This window comes from Saccopteryx leptura, chromosome 2, assembly GCF_036850995.1.
Source record: "Saccopteryx leptura isolate mSacLep1 chromosome 2, mSacLep1_pri_phased_curated, whole genome shotgun sequence".
NCBI lineage: Eukaryota > Metazoa > Chordata > Mammalia > Chiroptera > Emballonuridae > Saccopteryx > Saccopteryx leptura.
The window spans coordinates 273263079-273281370 of record NC_089504.1 but is presented as its reverse complement, the minus strand read 5'-3'; the positions used below and the strand labels follow the sequence as shown (position 1 = coordinate 273281370).

At 55.6% G+C, this 18292-nt stretch overlaps 1 protein-coding gene across 2 annotated transcripts in view; it reads right to left on the bottom strand.

Annotated features, from left to right (window-relative positions):
• Positions 1-18292, bottom strand: part of LAMB3 (laminin subunit beta 3) — a 41954-nt gene that overhangs the window by 630 nt on the left and 23032 nt on the right. For both annotated transcript variants that reach the window (XM_066361833.1, XM_066361834.1), the window contains exons 9-23: positions 17899-18095; positions 15970-16090; positions 15085-15273; positions 13701-13856; positions 13143-13339; positions 12717-12828; positions 11591-11969; positions 10259-10419; positions 9923-10143; positions 9456-9653; positions 8981-9125; positions 5010-5217; positions 4493-4634; positions 3948-4124; positions 2573-2726 (exon numbers count right to left, since the gene is read on the bottom strand). In XM_066361833.1, coding sequence (XP_066217930.1) covers positions 2573-2726; positions 3948-4124; positions 4493-4634; positions 5010-5217; positions 8981-9125; positions 9456-9653; positions 9923-10143; positions 10259-10419; positions 11591-11969; positions 12717-12828; positions 13143-13339; positions 13701-13856; positions 15085-15273; positions 15970-16090; positions 17899-18095 — 2757 coding nt within the window. The remainder of the gene's footprint in view (positions 1-2572; positions 2727-3947; positions 4125-4492; positions 4635-5009; positions 5218-8980; positions 9126-9455; positions 9654-9922; positions 10144-10258; positions 10420-11590; positions 11970-12716; positions 12829-13142; positions 13340-13700; positions 13857-15084; positions 15274-15969; positions 16091-17898; positions 18096-18292) is intronic.

Below are 18292 nucleotides of genomic sequence, written 5' to 3'. Positions count from 1 at the left end.
AGGAATCGCCTCTGGGGAAGCCTCCTTGCAGGCAGCCCTCTCCCACGATTAGAGAGACAAACATGGCGGAGGCCAGATCCAGGAAGCCCTCATGCCCGTTATCCCAGGACCCCGACCTTTCGCCTCTGCCCTAGGCTCCTTCAGCTGTCCCAGACTAACAGGAGAGGCCACTGGCACTAAGATTAGCAACCCGCCCCTCTTGGGCCTGGGCAGCTGCCATTCCACCAATGATCCCAAGTAGGCACCATGCTGAAGAGCAGCTGTGTGGCCAAAACTCCTCCCCAACTTCCCTCCCCAATATGCCACTCCAGATAAATCTAATTGTCCCCTTCTGGTCCATCCTGCATACCATCACCGGACTGTGAGTGAAGGATCTGAAGGACTCCAGAGTGGCCTGGTCCAGCCTGTCCCTCCTGTCACGCTAGGCAGGAGACCCCTCTACCACAGTCATGAGAGCAGGGACCCAGCTCTCTTCTCTTTTCCAGGAAGAGGTACGGAGTGCACTGCCTCACAAGGCACCAACTTTAGTCAGCTCTAGTTGTTAAAAGTCTTCTCATTAAGCCAGAATCTGACCACTTCTTATACTCACTAGTCCCAGGTTTATCCCCCGGGGATATAGGAGTATATTTGGTCTGCCTCCCACATTGCAGTTCTTCAAATGTCTGAGGCTCATCTTCTCCAGATTAACCCCTAATTCCTTTATCCATTGCTTATTTGATGTGATCACTTAGCCCTTCCCTACCTCCCAACCCTGGTCACGCTCCCCCTGATGTTTGGTGTGGCAGCCACCACTGAACACGACCCCCCAGGTGAGATCCTATCAGCAGAGGTGGTACTGGGCTGACACTCAGCCAGTGGGCACCCATATGGACCTATGGGTTGATAAAATACTGACATTTTAACAACTGCTGTTCTGTTCCCAGTCCCTCACCTTTAGGGACCCCTATACATGATCGTCCCCATAATCTTGCAATTAAAGGTAAATTTCTGCAGGCAGGTAAATGGCTGTCCCAATGCTACAAACTGAGCTTTCTCTGGTTGGAAAGTGCATGATACATCCTTTTCTAAATACAAGGTGGGGCAAAAGGAGGTCTACAGTTGTGTGAGAAACACAAGTTTGTTCTTATATTATTATTTATTAGTTATTGTATGATTTTCCATATGAACAACCATAAACCAACTTTTGTTCCACATTGTATTTTTAATATCATCCCTGAGCCACTACTCCCTTCTTTTGGCTACTTTATCGTTATTGACCCTTTGACAGTAACAAGACACTGCTGACTTATATCAAGTTTGCAGTTATTTGAAATTTTTGAGTCATTTTCAGGTGAGCAGCAAGTCACCTTCGTTGATCGCTTTCTGCTTATAAAGTGTTTTCGCCACATTAGCCACCAAGGAGCCAAGCCTCTCCTGAGATGTATTTGTGAGTTTAAGCCCAAATGAGGCCAGAGTGGAAGATAAATTTTCTCTTTGTTTAATTTCATAGTGTTTCAACCCATCCTTTTAGACTTCTGAGGCGGCCTTAGAATACTGGTTCTCTTATCTCGTGTACCATCTGTTGTACACAGATTTGATAAGTATATTCTTTATCTTCATATAAATCAATGGACAAGACTGGCACCAATGGATCCAACTCCTAGGCTCCATCCAGGTCAGTTTTTCTCACCTCACCCTCAGGTCTGGCTGGCCACCGCCTCAGCTCTGCTCACTGTTGACTCAACAGCACAACTGTCTCCATGGTATCCATCTGGTTAGCCAGACAGACCTGTGTCTGTTTCTCTGAAATCCAGAGAAGCTCGGAAGCATTCACTGGCACGCCAGGGCACTGACCCCATCATCTTCACATCATAGAGACTGAGCCTGATTCCCAGAAACCCCTGTTCCCCTTTCTGAGACACTCGGAACCCTTTCAAAAGCTCCTCTCATTAAGCCTCTGCCATATCCGAAACCCTTGCTGGTTCCCGACTGCCTCCGGGGCTGAGTCTCCCTCCCGTCCCAGCATGGAGGCCCGGCTCAGAGACCCAGCCACGCTGACCCCAGCAGCTTCTCTCCATGCCATCTGATCCTCGTCAGCACCTCTCCTGCTGGGTGCTACTGCCCCATCCTTAGAACAGGCCTCGTCCTTCCCACACAGCCTGTCTGGGAGTCTGTCCCCTTCTTCACAGCCTCTCCCAGGTCTACACATCCTTCTGGCCCACGTCTAATCTTACCTTCTCTGAACATCTCCTTCATTGAATATTTCTCTCTGACATTGATTAGTCTCTGAACCCCCAGACCTCTTACTATTAGGGCTCCTGTCACAGACCCCCTTAGACTGTCAAATACAGAGTCATGCATTTTGCAAACAGTAGGAAAACTGACCAATCAGGATTGCAAGCTTCTTGAAAACAGGCCACGTCTTGTGAGCATCTGTGCATTCCCCAGAGCCCCCTCGTTGTGCCCCATACTCACGAGGAGCTCAGGAACTCACAACCGGCCTCGCTCCTGCCGCAAGGCTAGCTCCAGCGAGACTGAGCCTGGAAGCCCTGGGTGGGGACCAGCCTCCAAGACGCCCGAACCACTCCCTCACCTCTCATCCTGTCCATCATCTCCACGGTCTCCCCGAACAGCTCCTCTGCCTCTGTCCTGACGCTCAGGACCCGGCTGCCCTGCTCCCCCAGCATGGGGCTCTGGCCCAGCCGGGTCTTCAGCTCAGCATATTTTTGCTTCATTCTCTCAAACCCCTGAAAAAAGGCACAACAGTCTCTGTCACGATCATCATCCTCATCCAAAGTCCTAAAGACCTTTGGCTAGAGCACTTGATGTCAGCAAATCGACACTGAGGGATGAGGTCCCTCCTAACATCCCTAGTGGATTGGTTTTGCCTATTAAAAAAAACTTAGGTCACAAACTGTAACCTAAACTTCTTCCTCATGTCCATCTCTTCATCTGTAGTTCTTGTCATTTCCCACTCACCTCCAGCACAGTGTCAGGCACACAGTTGTCACTTAACAGTATACTTGGCAGTATGGCCATTGTACCAGGACTGTAAGTGCTAACCTTCCTGGGGCACTGGAGACATGGAGAATGGCTCTTCGGTCTTCTCTCTGGTCTAATTCTGACAGTGATGGGGCTCTCAGGTTAGGCTAAGTCAAGAGTGTCTGTCTGGACTGGGCAGCCATGACAGGGACAAGCTCTGGATTAGGAGTCAAGACACCCGCTTTGTAGAAGAGCTTTGCTTTGGACAAAGTCAGCACGTGAGTTGTAAAAGGAGAAGGACTAGACTAGATTGTTTCTTTTTTTTTGTTTGTTTTTGTTTTTTGTTTTTTTTTTTTCATTTTTCTGAAGCTGGAAACAGGGAGAGACAGTCAGACAGACTCCCGCATGCGCCCGACCGGGATCCACCCGGCACGCCCACCATGGGGCGACGCTCTGCCCACCAGGGGGCGATGCTCTGCCCATCCTGGGCGTCGCCATGTTGTGACCAGAGCCACTCTAGCGCCTGGGGCAGAGGCCACAGAGCCATCCCCAGCGCCCGGGCCATCTTTGCTCCAATGGAGCCTTGGCTGCGGGAGGGGAAGAGAGAGACAGAGAGGAAAGCACAGTGGAGGGGTGGAGAAGCAAATGGGCGCTTCTCCTGTGTGCCCTGGTCGGGAATTGAACCCAGGTCTCCCGCACGCTAGGCCGACGCTCTACCGCTGAGCCACTGGCCAGGGCTAGACTAGATTGTTTCCAACATCTCTCAATCAGCTACAGCCGGGCCAGCCAGAAGTAGAATTTGGATGTCTGGCCAGACTTCAGTGAATCCTGAAGCCCCCTCTGGTTATTCTAGAATAACTGTCATTCCACTTGCTTTGGAACATACAGCCCTATGAAGTACACAGGTATACAGCTATACTGTGTCCTCTCCTGCTCCGGAGCCCCCACTGCCATGCTCCCTCAGGCTGGCCGGGACCTCTCCGTACCTCCTGGGCACTCAGTGCCCGCCCGCTGGCGCCCTCCGCGAGCTGCTGAGCCTGGGCCGCCTGCGCCCGCTGCTGCTCAGCCTGGCGGCGGAGCGCCTCCATCCGAGCTCGGAAGTCACCCAGCTGCTCCATCATGCCTGTCACCAGTCTTTCCGCTGGCCCCAGGACCTGCTGCACCTGTGTGAGGAAGGGAGACCTGGGTCTGGGGCGGGTCTCAGAGGCAGCGGTCCTGATCCCTTTTGTCTCCAAGGCATCGGGCAGCTACAGCTTTCTCCAACTGGAGCATCACCACGGCTCCTGCCGGTCCCCCGTCTGTCCCTGGCCCCGGGCCTCCCCCTTCTCCCGCTCACTGTACCCCCGCTCCTTTCTGCCCCTGGCCACGAGACCAGAGAACCGAAGGCTCAAAAGCCAGGTTCAAGGCTGTAACCCTCCTTCTTTAGGGCCCCGGCTCAGTTTCCATCCATTTCACTTTCTGGCATCCTCTCGCCTTGTGCCAGAGTCTCTGTTCATTCCCAAAACGAGGGAAGGAAGCCATAACACGTCACCTCCACAACCCTCTCCTGGATAAGCCGAAGGGAGCGGCCGGTGCCCTGCATGGTGTCCTGGGCTTCCTGCAGCGCCACGGAGCCCTGCCGCAGGTTCCCCACCACGTCCTCCACCTGGCCCTCCACCGCGTGCGCGCGGCTCCTATGGCCAACAGGGGAGAGGGAGAGAACGCGCCCACGGGGCGTGTAGACCTGTGAGACTCAACGCTCTCGCCAGCCCAAGAGGCTGTCCCTCCCAGCCAACCAGCCAAGGCAAGGGGAGTATTAACTGGGGAGCTTTTCCACGTGAGGACCCCGCCCACAGACATGATGACTGTGTGTGTTATGTTGGAGACACCCTGTGGGCTTGCTTTCCAAAGCAGAATGCAAGGGTCACCCGAGCGCTGTGTATCGCTTCACCATCCTCCACCTCAGTGAGTGCCCCATCTTGTCTCCCAGACCCCTGACCCTTCTGATGTGGACAGCTTCTCACTTCTAGCAACAGATCGGGGAGCAAAACACTGAGCCTGCTCAGTACCTGGCCTGCTCGGCCTCCGCCTGGAGCCGGCGAGCCCGGGCAATGTCCTGCTTGGTCTGCGACAGCACCAGGTCCACATTGGGGAGCCTGGCTGCAATGGCCTGGATCTCGTTCATCTTCCGCAGGATCGTGGCAGAGTCCGTGGGCAGCCACAGGGCCAGGACAGCCTCACTGACCTCCTGGATGGTGGCCGCGTCGGTGTCAGGGTCTAGAAGAAGGCCGTCCATCAGACTGCGGGTGCCCAGCCACCTCCCCAAAGGTGGGGGGCCTCTCCGGGCTCAGCGGCACCCTTGGGGAGCAGCACCGCGGCATCTCTGCCTGGAGCCCCGAGGCCGTGCCGCCCCTCGCAGGCACACCCAGGGGCCCATTTGCTGAGGATTTCCGGAATGCTGCCCGGAGGATGATTGTCGGCACAGCTGTGGCAACTAAGTGCCAGTGACACAGGAAACTGCGGGCTGGGGAGAAGGAGGCGATGCCAGACAGCTGGTCCTGAACAATGCCGGGAGCACAAGCGTGATCCGTCCCTCCACAGGGAGGGCGGCCAGGGCCTGGAGCCGCTCCCTTGGCAATAAGCCCCCTCCCATATGCTGCTCCTCAGGCCAGAGTGCTCATTGTTGCAAAGGCAGATAAAGATGGTCAGGTCTTTACTCAATGTCACCTTCTCAGAGAGGCCGACCCAGACCATCTGGTCTAAGATCACAGCCTCCACCTCACACCAAGACTCCTATCATCCTTCTCTGCTCATCTTTCTCCGGCGCTTATCACCCCACATGCCAACCCTTATCTCATTATCTGTTTCCTGTCCGTTGTCCTGCGGGAATGTGAGTTCCACAAGGGCAGGGTCTGGGCTCTGTCCACAGCTCTGCCCCCGGCCCCTGGCACAGTGCCCACACTTGGAAGCACTCCGCGTTTGTGCAGTGATGAATGACTGAAAGGGCCCCACACCCAGGCCTCGCTAAGCAACCTGGCCAAGTCCAGTGGCCCCTCTGAGCTCTGTTTCCCAATCTGTGAAATGGGACTAACCGTCCTCATGCTGAAGGATGAAATGCAACAACGAAATAGAGGGAGTTTGACAAACCATCTCTGGGGCAGAAAGTAAGCTCACAAGGACAGAGATGGCATCTCCTCCCTGTTCACATCTACAGACTGCACCGGTCTATAGGGAAGGGGGTACCCACCCACCTAGATGGTTTACCGTGGGACCTGGACTTCTCTGGGGCCTGGGGGGGGGGGGGCTGAGCCCAGCCTTACTCCGCAGTCAGAGGGTTAACTCCCCGGCTGCCTGACAGGTCCCAGCCCCCGCCCCTGTTGGATGGAAGGACATGCCTGGAAGGTGGAAGCCACGCCTCCTTCATGTCTGCATCCCTGCTGAGTAACCTAAGCAGCACACAGCAGGAGTCCCATATGACTGTGTCTGGCTTTAATGAAGTAAGCTTATATCCCAACTATGAGCTTTCACAAGGACCTCTCCACAAGACCAGCACCCTCTCATCTAACCTGGAGCCCCACTCCCCAAACCAGGCCTTCTAGGCACCTCCCCAGAAAGGCCCGCACCGAGCCCACTCATCCGGCTCAGCCTTCCAGGACCCAGCATCACTTCGGCTGTGCCGAGGGCTGGGTCTTAGCTCGCTCAGTTTCACGGGCTTCCGAGTCTCAGGGTGGGCTCGACACACACCCGTGTGTTGTGAGTTGTGTGTTGTATGTGTGCACATGCACACACGCGTCCATCTCATAGTGCAATAATCTAGAGTGTGACCTGCAGAGGAAGATGAGTCCTGCCCGCACTCCCTCCAAGCTAGATGCCCTGAGGCAGGTCGCCCCCCTCCCTGTGCCTACCGTCCTCATCTGCAAAGTGGCAGCAGTCAGGATGTAATAATAAAACATACGCGAAGCACTTAGAATGGTGCATGGCGCTCAGTCAGCCCTCAGGAAACCTGTACTGGTGCTTGGTCGATTCCATCTGAAGATCTAGGAAAGATAACTGCCCTTCCTCTGCAGGCCTCCCCCCACACTGTGATCCTGGGTGCCAGCAGCTAGTATCCACGCCACCTGGTGCAGCTAACATCCTGCACCAGGACGCTGCAGACTAGACCATGCCATGGAGACTGGGTCCCTCCTTCTCTCTGCCCCCGGCTCTGTGATAGGACTTGGCCTAAGACACAAGTATAACTGAGACAACAAAAGGGGTCTCACAGCACGGTGACTCCCTGCTGTTCCTGGGAGCCCTGCACCCCAAGGAGAGATATGCCACACCCTGGCAGGGTGGGTGGCTTTTATTTTTATTTATTTATTTATTTATTTTTGTATTTTTCTGAAGCTGGAAATGGGGAGAGACAGTCAGACAGACTCCCACATGCGCCCGACCGGGATCCACCCAGCAGGCCCACCAGGGGCGATGCTCTGCCCACCAGGGGGCGATGCTCTGCCCCTCCAGGGCGTCGCTCTGCCGCGACCAGAGCCACTCTAGCGCCTGGGGCAGAGGCCAAGGAACCATCCCCAGCGCCCGGGCCATCTTTGCTCCAATGGAGCCTTGGCTGCGGGAGGGGAAGAGAGAGACAGAGAGGAAGGAGGGGGGTGGGGGGTGGAGAAGCAAATGGGCGCTTCTCCTATGTGCCCTGGCCGGGCATCGAACCCGGGTCCCCCGCACGCCAGGCCGACGCTCTACCGCTGAGCCAACCGGCCAGGGCCAAGGGTGGGTGGCTTTTAAGCCTCACTTGTCTTAACCCAGGGGAAGGCTTCCTTATGTCTGAGTCTGAGCCCCAGACTGCACTGCCCCTCTGTCCATGTTTGCCGGGCTCCATTCCCCTGCGTCCCCAGATAGCTCTCTGCCCCATCCCTTATCCTGGGGCTGACCAGGAGGGTAGCTTCAGCATGGCCTCAGAAAAGCCAGCGGACCTCAGTGGGCCCTTCCTGCCTTTTTATCAACACTCAGGAGGGGCTCTGGCCTGTTTGGAGCAAAGGCACTCAGTAGTAGCAAGAAAACCCTCTGTCATTACATCAAGCCCGCAGCTCCTGTTAACTAGGCTCCTGGCCAAGCAAATCCCCTGGCAGGGACTAGAAATCTAATAATATCAACTCATATTTCTAAGGCACCTTTAATTTTTCAAAACACACTTTACATCAGTTACTCAATCCCCAGAATAAACTTGTGAGGTACTACCATTCCAGTTTGCAGAAGCAAAAAAAATGAGGCACAGAGAAAAGCAGCTTGCCCAAAGTGGCCCGGGTTCCTGAGTCCTGTCCAGGGCACTTCAGGGTGGCACTGAAGGGGATCTGGTTTATTTACTCATTCAACCAATGCTGGATGTGTGGCCTTATGCTAGGCGCCGGTGACACAGAGAGCAGACAGCCAGGCCTGCCCTCTTGGAGCTTACGGTCTAGTGGGGAGACAATACACTCCTGGACAACAGAATTTGTCCTAGGCCACAGGCCAGGAGCAGTGTGATGAAGGTCAGCTGCCAAAGAGGAATGGAGGAGGAGGGTGTGGACCACACAGGATGGTCACAAAAGGGCCCCCAGGAGATGATATTGAAGCTGAGACTTGGAGGACAGGAATCAGCAGCCTTGGAGACAGTGTTTCCGGCAGAGACAGAAAAAGTGCAAGTCTCGAGACAGCACAAGCCTGGCTCGTTCAAGGACGGTCAGTGAGCAAAGCAGGAAGACACAAGGTCACAGAGCCAGGAGGTGAGCAGAGGCCACAGTAAGAAGTTGGGAGTTTATTCCAAGAGCAAGGGGGAGCCAGTGAGGGATTTTCAAGACAAGTGGGATGTGATCCCACAGGCACATTTTTCAAAGATGTGTTAGGCTGCTTTGTTGAGAATGGACCTGCGGAAGCAGGAGGGGAGATGGGAGAGCAGGCCACCGCAGCCGGCCAGGTGGGCCTGGCCCAGGAGGCATGGAGCCGAGGGACGGAGGCAGCTGGCTGTCCCGCCGGGACAGCAGGAGTGGAGACAGCCGAGGGGAGGGCTCACCTGAGAGGAAGTCCCGGACCTGCTGGATGAGGAGGCGCGTACGCCTGACGTCCTCCTGCATCTGGGAGCGGCTGCTGCTCACCTGGGTCTCCAGGCGCTGAGCATCTGACTGCACCTGCGAGGCGGCCTCCTCGGCGGCTCTGATCTGCACACGCGCTGTAGGTCAGCCATCACCAAAACCCCGGGAGAGCGTCCCAGCACCTCCCAGGTGTCTACCAGCTGCACAAGATCTATCTGGGAATCATCTGTAACTAACCCAGCCTGGTCCCAGATAAAAATGATGTAGAATCAGATAAAATAGAAGTCCAAAACAGTGGTGCCAAAGTCTACTTCCCATTCGCTGTGTGGCCTGGGGCAAATCAGCCGACATCTCTGGGCCTACCTTTCCTGGCTGCAAAATGGGAAATGATTTCCCCAGGGCTCTGTCCCCTCTGCCCCCTCCTATGAGTGCCCACCTCACCTTGGCCTCACCTACCATCTGTCTGGTCTGCTGGAGCTGGGCATTGAAGCCCCGGAGCTGCTCGGCCACCTGCCCTGCTGTCCGGAAGGCCCCACCGGCCTTGGGGAAGGCGCCTCTGCAGTGGGAGCCACAGGCTGTGCCGTTGTCTCGGGGACAGAGTTCACCAGGGCATGCTCCAGGGATACAGGCTGTCTGCCTGGAGCCCCCACAGAGCTGTGCAGAGAGGGGCAGTCAAAGAGGGTACCCAAGGCTCTTCAACAACCACTCCCATCCCACACAAATAACCAGACATCTCCATGGCAACTGGGTGCCAGAAACTTGTTTCCTTGGCAACCACTAAGTACACCGTGACGGGCCAAAGGTCAGGAAGGGTGGGGGAGTGGAGTAGGCTCATGCCCTCACAGGAAATGTGAACAAGTAGCTGGTGTGCGACAAGCTGGGGCAAGGGGCTCCAGGAGGTGGGGCTCTGTGCCATGACTCACCTTATTGATGGTGGGTGTCAGATCAGGCAAGGAAGCCATTTCCAGCTTCAGGGCTGCGAGCTGGGGGCCACCGGCTCCCCCTCCCCCTCCCACATGCTGCTCCAGCCTCTCTGCCTCTCTGCGGCTGTCCCTGATGTGCAGCAGCCGACGGGAGCTGTCAGAGACCTGCCGGGCGGCCTGAGATGACCGCTGGTAGGCTGTGGTCAGCATCTGGAAGGCTCCTGGGAAAAGAGAGAGGGAGACTGAGTGACCCCGGACCCAGAGGTCCGGAGGTGGAGGAGCAAGAGGGTGTGCGTGGTACGGGGATGCACACGCTGTCTGGGTCCCACTCCTTACCTGAAGGGTCAGCGCTGCTCATCTTTTCAAACTGCTCCCTCTTATTCTGATACATAATGAGGAGACGATTGAAGCTTCTGTCCAGATTCTCCAGGTCTCCTGGGAGGGACAAGGTCTCCTCTTCTAGGGGCAGAGTGGGCTGCAGGTCCTGAAGGGTCCTCCTGAGATGGGAGAAGAGCTTCTGCTAACATATAGGAGGGGGCCGACTGCCCAGAACCAGCCCGCCCCTAGAGAGAATGCTACCAGGCCAGGAAAAGCAGAGAGGCCTTTAGCAAAGGCCACAGGATGAAGACACCACAGGCTAAAGGAGCTTCTGCTGGGCCAAGGCTGCCAGGGCCAGCCTGACCTCCCTCCATCTGCAAGCAGACCCAGGAAAATCTCTGTCCTTGACTTGTGGGACCTGACGCTCCGGATGCTCCACCTGCCCACAGCTGCCTTCCGTGAGGAGCACCTCTGACCCTCCTCCTGGGCTCCCTACAGGCTGACCCGAGCCACCACCTGTACCGCCAAGGTGCCCGAGACCCCCTTCTATCTTCTGTAGTTCACACCTGCCCACAGAGCTCCCACACTGCTGCCTGCTGGCTGTGTCCACCCGAAGGGGGTCCCTGCCTGGGCTCACAGCCAGAGATCCGCCTCTCTCCAAGCCCCGCCTTCCCCACCTCCAGGCACGGACCAGTGCCCCCCACACCCCTGTGGAACGCCCTCCCGGGCCTGCATTTCTAGCCGACCAAATGTCTGTGAGCTCACTGCTCAACTGAACCAAATGTCTGTGAGCTCACTGCTCAACTGTGAGACTGGGTCACCCACACACCTGGATGTCTCTGGGCACTGATAGTCAGTGAGGGCTCGGGGGAAAGAAACTAATGAAAGAAGCTTCCAGAACCAAATCTCACTGAGAAGATACCTCTGCTGGTAGGAGGGAGGTGTGGGTGGGATGGCTCCCTTTCCAAAGGCAAATACGAGTTATTTTTGGAGCCCCTGCCTGTTGGATGCCCTCCGCCAGGTGACTAATTCGGAGCTGACGTTCCCTCCCAGAGAGTGCCCAGCACTTGAAAGAACACGGGGCTCAGGCTCCAGCTGGTCCTCAGAGTCCCCTCCGTGGCCACATGGCTCTGTCACGTCATCTCTCTGAGCCTGTTTCTTCATCTGAAAGTGGAAGTACTAACACCCGCCACACCCACCACGCAGGACGGTTGTGACAGTTAAAAGAGAGAGAGTGCATGAACACGCTTTGTAAGCTGCAAAGGGCTCTACCAATGTGAAGACTGGGCGACCCTTGTGTGAGCCCTCATGGCATAATTCTTCTAAGTGATTGACAAGGGAAGAGGTTACCTGATAGAAAATATGGCATTGGCCACCTGGGCCACCTCCCGCTCTGTGGCTGGGGTGCTGCCAAGAATTGCTTGGATCTGCTCAACCTTCCTCTTGGCATCCTGGATCCGGGAGGCCAGGCCAGGGTCCTCCGGGCCTGGCCCGGGCCACAGGGCGGCGGTGGCATTGCGGAGGCTGCGGAGGTGGAGGGCCTGCGCCTGGAGGTCGCCGTCGTAGCTCTGGAAGCAAGGATGGCAGGCCGTGCACAGCGGGTAGCGGTCACAGTAGCCTCGCTGGCACTGGTCACAGCGGGACCCGGTCAAGCCAGGGCGGCAGAGGCAGCGGCCTGAGGCCTGGTCGCAGCCTGGGCCTTGGGTTCCCCGGAAGTCACAGTCGCAGGCTGTGGGGAGGAGGAAGGAGGCTGCGGTCAGGGAGAGTCTGAAGAGGAGGCCTGCCCTCGGGGTCTGTCTGACTCAGAAGCGTGGACTCGCGGGGCCAGGATGAAGCCGTGTGAGGGCAGCCGTGGAAACAGGCGCCGTCTCAGCTTCTGCTCCGCGCCAGGGCCGCCCTCCCGCCCACCGTACGCACGCGGCTCTGACCCGCACAACCACTCCACGACAGTGAGCCAACTCTGCGTGCTCATTTTCACAGATGAGGCAACTGAGGCACAGAGAGGTCAGGGACAGCGTGCCTCTCCCCCAGGGGAGGAGACTGGGGCCTGCGGAAGGGGAGTGACTTGCCGCAAGTCAGTAAGGCCAAGCAGAGCAGACCGGTCTGTCTGCCCTTGTGGCTACTTGTCAAACTGACTTTCTGGGGACATTACACCTTTCCCCTCAGGACTCACTTTCCCCATCTATGCAGAAGGAAGAGATGCCCTCCCCTCCCTCCGCAGCCTTGGACATGGCTCTGGAAAGTGCTTCCTTAGGGAAGTGGGGAGCAAAGCACCCCTCCCGTCATTGGGGACGTCACTAACCCAGGGCTGGAGCAGTGCAGAGTGTGCGCGCCCACGGGGCCACAGGGCCCCACGCCACACGCAGTGCAGAGGCTGTCCTCCCACACCACAGACCATGCGCCCCATCGTGCGCCCCCCCAAGTGCTCATCCTGCCACGGCCTCCCTCTGTGTCCCCTCACTCAGCGGGGACGTACCTCTGCACCCCATGGCCGCGTCTCCATAGGTCTGGTCAGGACACTGACGGAGGGCTGCAGCGTTGCAGGTCAGGCCATCGAACCCGTCCCGACAGGGGCACTGCCCTGTGAACTGTGAGAGAGCCGTGAGGGGGCCTCCCTCAAGCCCCAGCCTCAGAGAACCTCCCAAACCAAGACTTCCACTCAGAAACAAGCTCTTAAGCCAAAGCACAGGATGGCCCCAGAGAAGGGGTGGCAAATGTGCATGGCCAAAGCCACGAGCCACAGGAGGGACATTGGGGGGCCTTCCCAAAGCAGTTGGGGACAGAAGCAGCCCAGCCTGACTCTGGAAAGGGCTCCAGAGGGCAGCATGGAGGAGAGATGGACAAGCTGGTGGGCAGCCCACCCTCCTGTTCAGGGGCCCACAGGGCCACCCCCACCACGTACTTGGTTGCACTGGGGGCTGAGGGAGTTGTTTGGGTCACAGGCACACGGCTCGCAGCCCCGGCCGCTGGCCAGCTTCCAGTGGTAGGGAGCACACTGGTCACACTTGGGGCCCACCACATGGGGCAGACACAGGCAGCGCCCGCTCTCCTCATCACAGGGCATGTCCTGTCGGGACCCCAGGGCGCTGCAGTCACAGCCTGCAAGAGGGAGGGCTGCTGAGCTTGGGGGACAGCTCATCAGAAATTTACCCCCAGAGAACCAGCACCAGGAGGGTCCCAGCCTGGGAGAACCAGGCAAGGCCAATCCCTCCAGATAATCTGGCTGACTCATAAGGCCACAGAGCTTCCCACCAGTTTCAGCACCTGTGGGCTTGGCAGCCTGCCCTGCCTCCCACTGGCTGACTCACTCAGCCCCACCTTCCAAACTGGGCCTGTGCTGCCCTCTGCTGGAAGGCAATGGCACAACAGCTGGCGCACAGCACAGTGTGCAGGGCAAGCAGTGTGTCTGGTAGCTCCATGCAGCCTGCCCCACGTCATGCCAGGCTGGCCCCCTACTCACGGTGGCAGCCCTGCGGGTTGGTGTAGGTGAGTCCTGTAAATCCTGGCTTGCACAGGTCACAGCGCTCCCCTTGCACATGCTCCTTGCACACACACTGCCCTGTCACTGCGTCGCAGGGAACCCCTGGCACTGCCCCATCCGGGTCACACTCGCAGGCTGAGAGACAAAAGCAGCCACCGCAGTAGAAATAAAGAAGAAAGGCAGAGAGTTAGGAGCACATTGCAAAAGCCAGACTTCCTGGCTAAAATTTTTGTTCCAGCACTTACTGGCTTACAGCCTTACAACCTTAGTCAAGTTACTTAATCCCTCTGTACCTCAGTTTTCTCATCTGTAAAATGGGGATGATTCTACAGCCCTCACTGGCTTCTTATGGGGAATAAATGAGTAGATAGAACAGGGCACGGGGCTTGGCACATGGTAAGGACTATACAAGTTCTATTCTCATTATTTACTGAACAACTACTGTGTACCAAGCACTGAGCTGGGCACTCTTACATGTTATCTCTGGTAATCTTCATGACAACCTCAAAAAGGGGAGATAATTATCCTTATTATACAGATGAGGAAACTGAGGCTCAGAGATGGTAAGGAATGTATTCAGGTCACACTGCAAGAAAGTTCTGGAAACAGAAGTCAAACTCAGGCTTTTCTCACTCTTTCCTTAAACAAATAATATAAACAAATTTTTGATGACCCAGCTTTCTCGGGAAGCCACCGCACTCAGACCTCTTCCCTGCCTTTCAACCACAGCCTCTCTTGTTCTGGAAAGTCTTCGCTGATTGGCCCCGCCTGCATCAGGTGGTTTCCGTCCAGGGGGCTCTCTCCTGTGTGAGCCACTGGACCTGGTGCATCTAGTAGGTCACTCTGGGTAGCCCATAACACTGCATTCATTCTTTATTCAATAAACCTTCTTTGAGCACCAACTGTTTGCTTGTCGTTGTGTTAGGGCCTGAGGATACAAGATATAATCCCTGCCATGGAGGAGTTCTCAATGTTTAGGAAAAATAGAAAAATATTGAGCAAGCCATGACAGCATGTAACCTCAATATATACAGACAAAGCGCCCCGCCCTCTTTTCCATGTGTGTATGGATCATATTACCAACAGTGTTTGTGCCTCGACAGCGGGAACTGTATCTTATCTACTGTTTTCTTCCTATGCCCAAAATAAGGATTCTAGGATGATTGACCGATTGCTTGATTAGTGGCCCAGGAGATTTGCTTAGAAGTGCACAGCTAACAATGGCCCACAAGTCCTGACACAAAACCGCGTCTTCAAGCTTGTATCCATGTACAAGGACCTGTGCTCAGAGACGTGTGCTCTCTTGTATCTAGAACAGACAGGGAGAAATGGACAGACGGTGCCCCGGGGAGTCCCTACTCACGGATACAGGTCTCCTGAATGGGAGCACCAGGGCGCCGGTTCCGGAAATAATGAAGCTGGCACCGCTCGCAGTTCTTGCCCTCCGTGTGGTCCCGGCAGTTGTCGCACACCCCTCCATGTGCCCCCTGGCTGGTGGCAAAGACAGCTGGGTCGAAGTGACATGTCTCCGAGTGACCGTTGCAGTCACATCCTGAAAAAGGAGTTCGCAGGGCTGACATTGGACCAGCAGCACCTTTGCCGTCTACAAAGCACATCCCCTACTACTCATTAGCATCTCTTGTAACTCTGCAATATGCTCAGGTCTGGGAAATGGGGAAACCGAGGCCTGAGGAGACTTGTATAATTTATTTAAGGTTATACTGCCAGTAAAAAAAAAAAAAAAAAAGCAGAATGGAGTGAGAATTCAGGCCTTCTGACTCAGAGTGTGCGGACTAACCCTAAAAATAATGTCCATGTTGAACCAAAGAGAAAGTTCTTTGAATGGTCCATCCCACCCCTCCTGCATTTGCTACCATGGATCTCCTCCCGGGTCACTGCCTCTCTCTGGGCTGGGGACTCTGTCTCCTCATTTATGCAGAGAAAGGCCCTGACTCTAGGGGACAGTTAAAGTAGGAAACCAGATACGTCCAACACAGGATAAGGCACGTGAAGAAGAGAAAGGCTCTGGAAGAAGTCATGTAGCACAAAAGCATAGACCAAGCCTTGGTCTCTCCAGGGCTAGCTGAGCAGAAGGAGGGGGGAAGCTACAACCCAAATACTCCCTCCAACCCCACAGAGCAAGAAGAGCTTAAATTGCAGGGTGCAATCAAGGTTCAACTTAAATAATAAAGAACACATTCTCCCTGTGTCCCAGTAGAGGTCACTGAGCACCCCCACTCGGTCATACTTCGGCATTCGTGGGCGTCCTGGTCATCCGCGGGTCTCCAGGGCCGATTGTTGTAGAAGGGCGCACAGCGTTCACAGTTGGGGCCCGCGGTGTTGTGCTGGCAGACACAGACGTCGTGGACCTAGGGGAGGGGCCACCAGTCATCAGGAATGATGATCATGGAACGGCCCAGGATGGACCTGCCCCCTCTCTGCAGACCCTCTCCCCCACCGCTCAGGGTCCGGCTCAGACCCCAGCTACTCCAGCCTTCACTCAACTCCCGTGACCCTGCTTGTGCCTGTGCCTGTGCCTGTGCCTGTGCGCGTGCCTGTGCCTGTGCGCGTGCCTGTGTGTGTGCGCATGCGCTGCTCCTCTAGGTGGGCTTTTATATACTCCTTCCTTGCACTTGGACACCCTCATGATGTCCAGTCCAAAGCAGCGCCCGAAAAGTACTCAGACACCCTTGCTAGTAAACAGTGATTCTAGAAGCTTGTGGGCCCTCTAGAGATTTCTATTCTAACAATCTATGATGAGGTTGTTTGGCTAATAGACTGCATGATGAATTGTTACTAGACTCATTAAGGTATAAAAATAGAATAGCTATTGTGCGCTAATTGTCTTCCAAATTAAGCCCCACTCCCTCAGCCTGTTATTCACGGACCTCATGTTTGTCCCATTCTCCTCTCCCACTCCCTCCTGCCAGCACAGCCTGTCTGAGCTTCCCAGCAGCCCCTCCACGAGCCCAGCTTTCCTCTCCATTCGGCTTTTACTGATTTTCTTTCTGCCTGCAATACCTTGCTCTCCCTAGCCACCAACAAGATCCCGCTGGCTCCAATGGCACGTCCTTCTCAGGCCTCCTGCTCCCTCTAGTTTCATGGGTTTCAACCCTGAATGTGCTTCAGAATCATATTGGGAAGCTTTTTTAAAAACACCAACAGGTCCGATTTGGTTAGACTCTCGGGGACAAGGGCCAGGCATCAGTACTTTTTAAAGTGGTGATTCCCTCGTGCAGCCAGATTTGAGAATCTCGGGGGCTGGGCACGCCCTCTGCCTCTGTCCCAGCCCACAGAACAGTGTGTTCTGCACATCAGCAAGCCTGTGCGCTGGTCCTTTGTCTCTGGGCCCTAATACAATAGATCCCATGTTCTGTTACCAGAGCCGGTCTCCCTCTGGCCTCCTCTGCAGCCCAGGGTCAGAGTTGGCTGCTCAGAAATGAAAATAATAAAGCTGAGCGATGTTCCTTTCACCCGTGTTTTCCTTTCAGGTCATGACACATGATTTCTGGTACCCTTCTATGGACAGGGCAAATAGCACGTTACCCTATGTTAACAGGACTGAAGCCCTAGAACAGGGAAATGAGTTTTCTCTTCTTGACCCAGGGTTCTCTACTAGTGGTTCTCAAGTGTGGTTTCACAGCCAAATCCCCAGGGTGGCCTGACTGGCTGCAGCCTGCCTCTCACCCCCGTTGCTGACGCATCTGACTGACCCAGCTGGTCTGGGCATATGAGCATCTGTGTTAGACTCTGTTCTCTCACCACACCCCACCTCTCACCACTGGATGGGACCTCAGAATCCCCAAACTAGGCGCTCTCAACCCTGGCAGTATGTTAGAATCATCTCAAAGCTTTAAAAAAACAAAGGTCTGGGCAATATGTTGAGCTTTCCAGGAAATCATCGTGTGTAGCCAGAGCTGAGAGCATCGCCTAAGCTCTCCTCGCATCCACGCATGGGCTTACGCATACCTGGAAATAGCATAGTGCAGGTCTAAGGAAGGGCTTCAAAACTCTGATCTTTGAAATGATTACCACTTACACTTTTTTCAGCAATGCTAAAATATTAAATACTCACAGCTTGAATTTAGTGCACACCTGCTTTTGGGAGCCTCACAGGTGTCCTTAGTTGCTCTGGTCTTGCCCCTCCCGCTCTGTCCCCCCCACCCTGTACTGTCACCTTCACAGTGGTGGAGGGGCCGCCGGCAGGGGCTCCGGGCTCGGGGGCGCAGCGGTCAGCGTGGCCGTGGCAGAAGCAGCTCCCCTGCAGACGCAGCTGGGACACTGCGTAGTAGGCGCTGGGTGGGTAGTAGCCCCTCTGGGGCACAAGGGCCAGCCTGGTGAAGTTGACTCTCAAGTTTGTGATCTGCCCCAGCTCTGAGAGGGGCAAACACAGGGAGGAAGGGGGTTGGGAAAAGACAATAAAGACAGGAACTTAGAGGCAAATAGAGTGTCCAAGAGCAGAGTGGCTAAGGAAAGGAATTCTGATTATACCGTTATTCTGGGGGCCATCTTCCCCAGCCTCAACCCTCCATGACAGAAAAGGCACACAGCCCCCCAACTCAGGGCTCAGG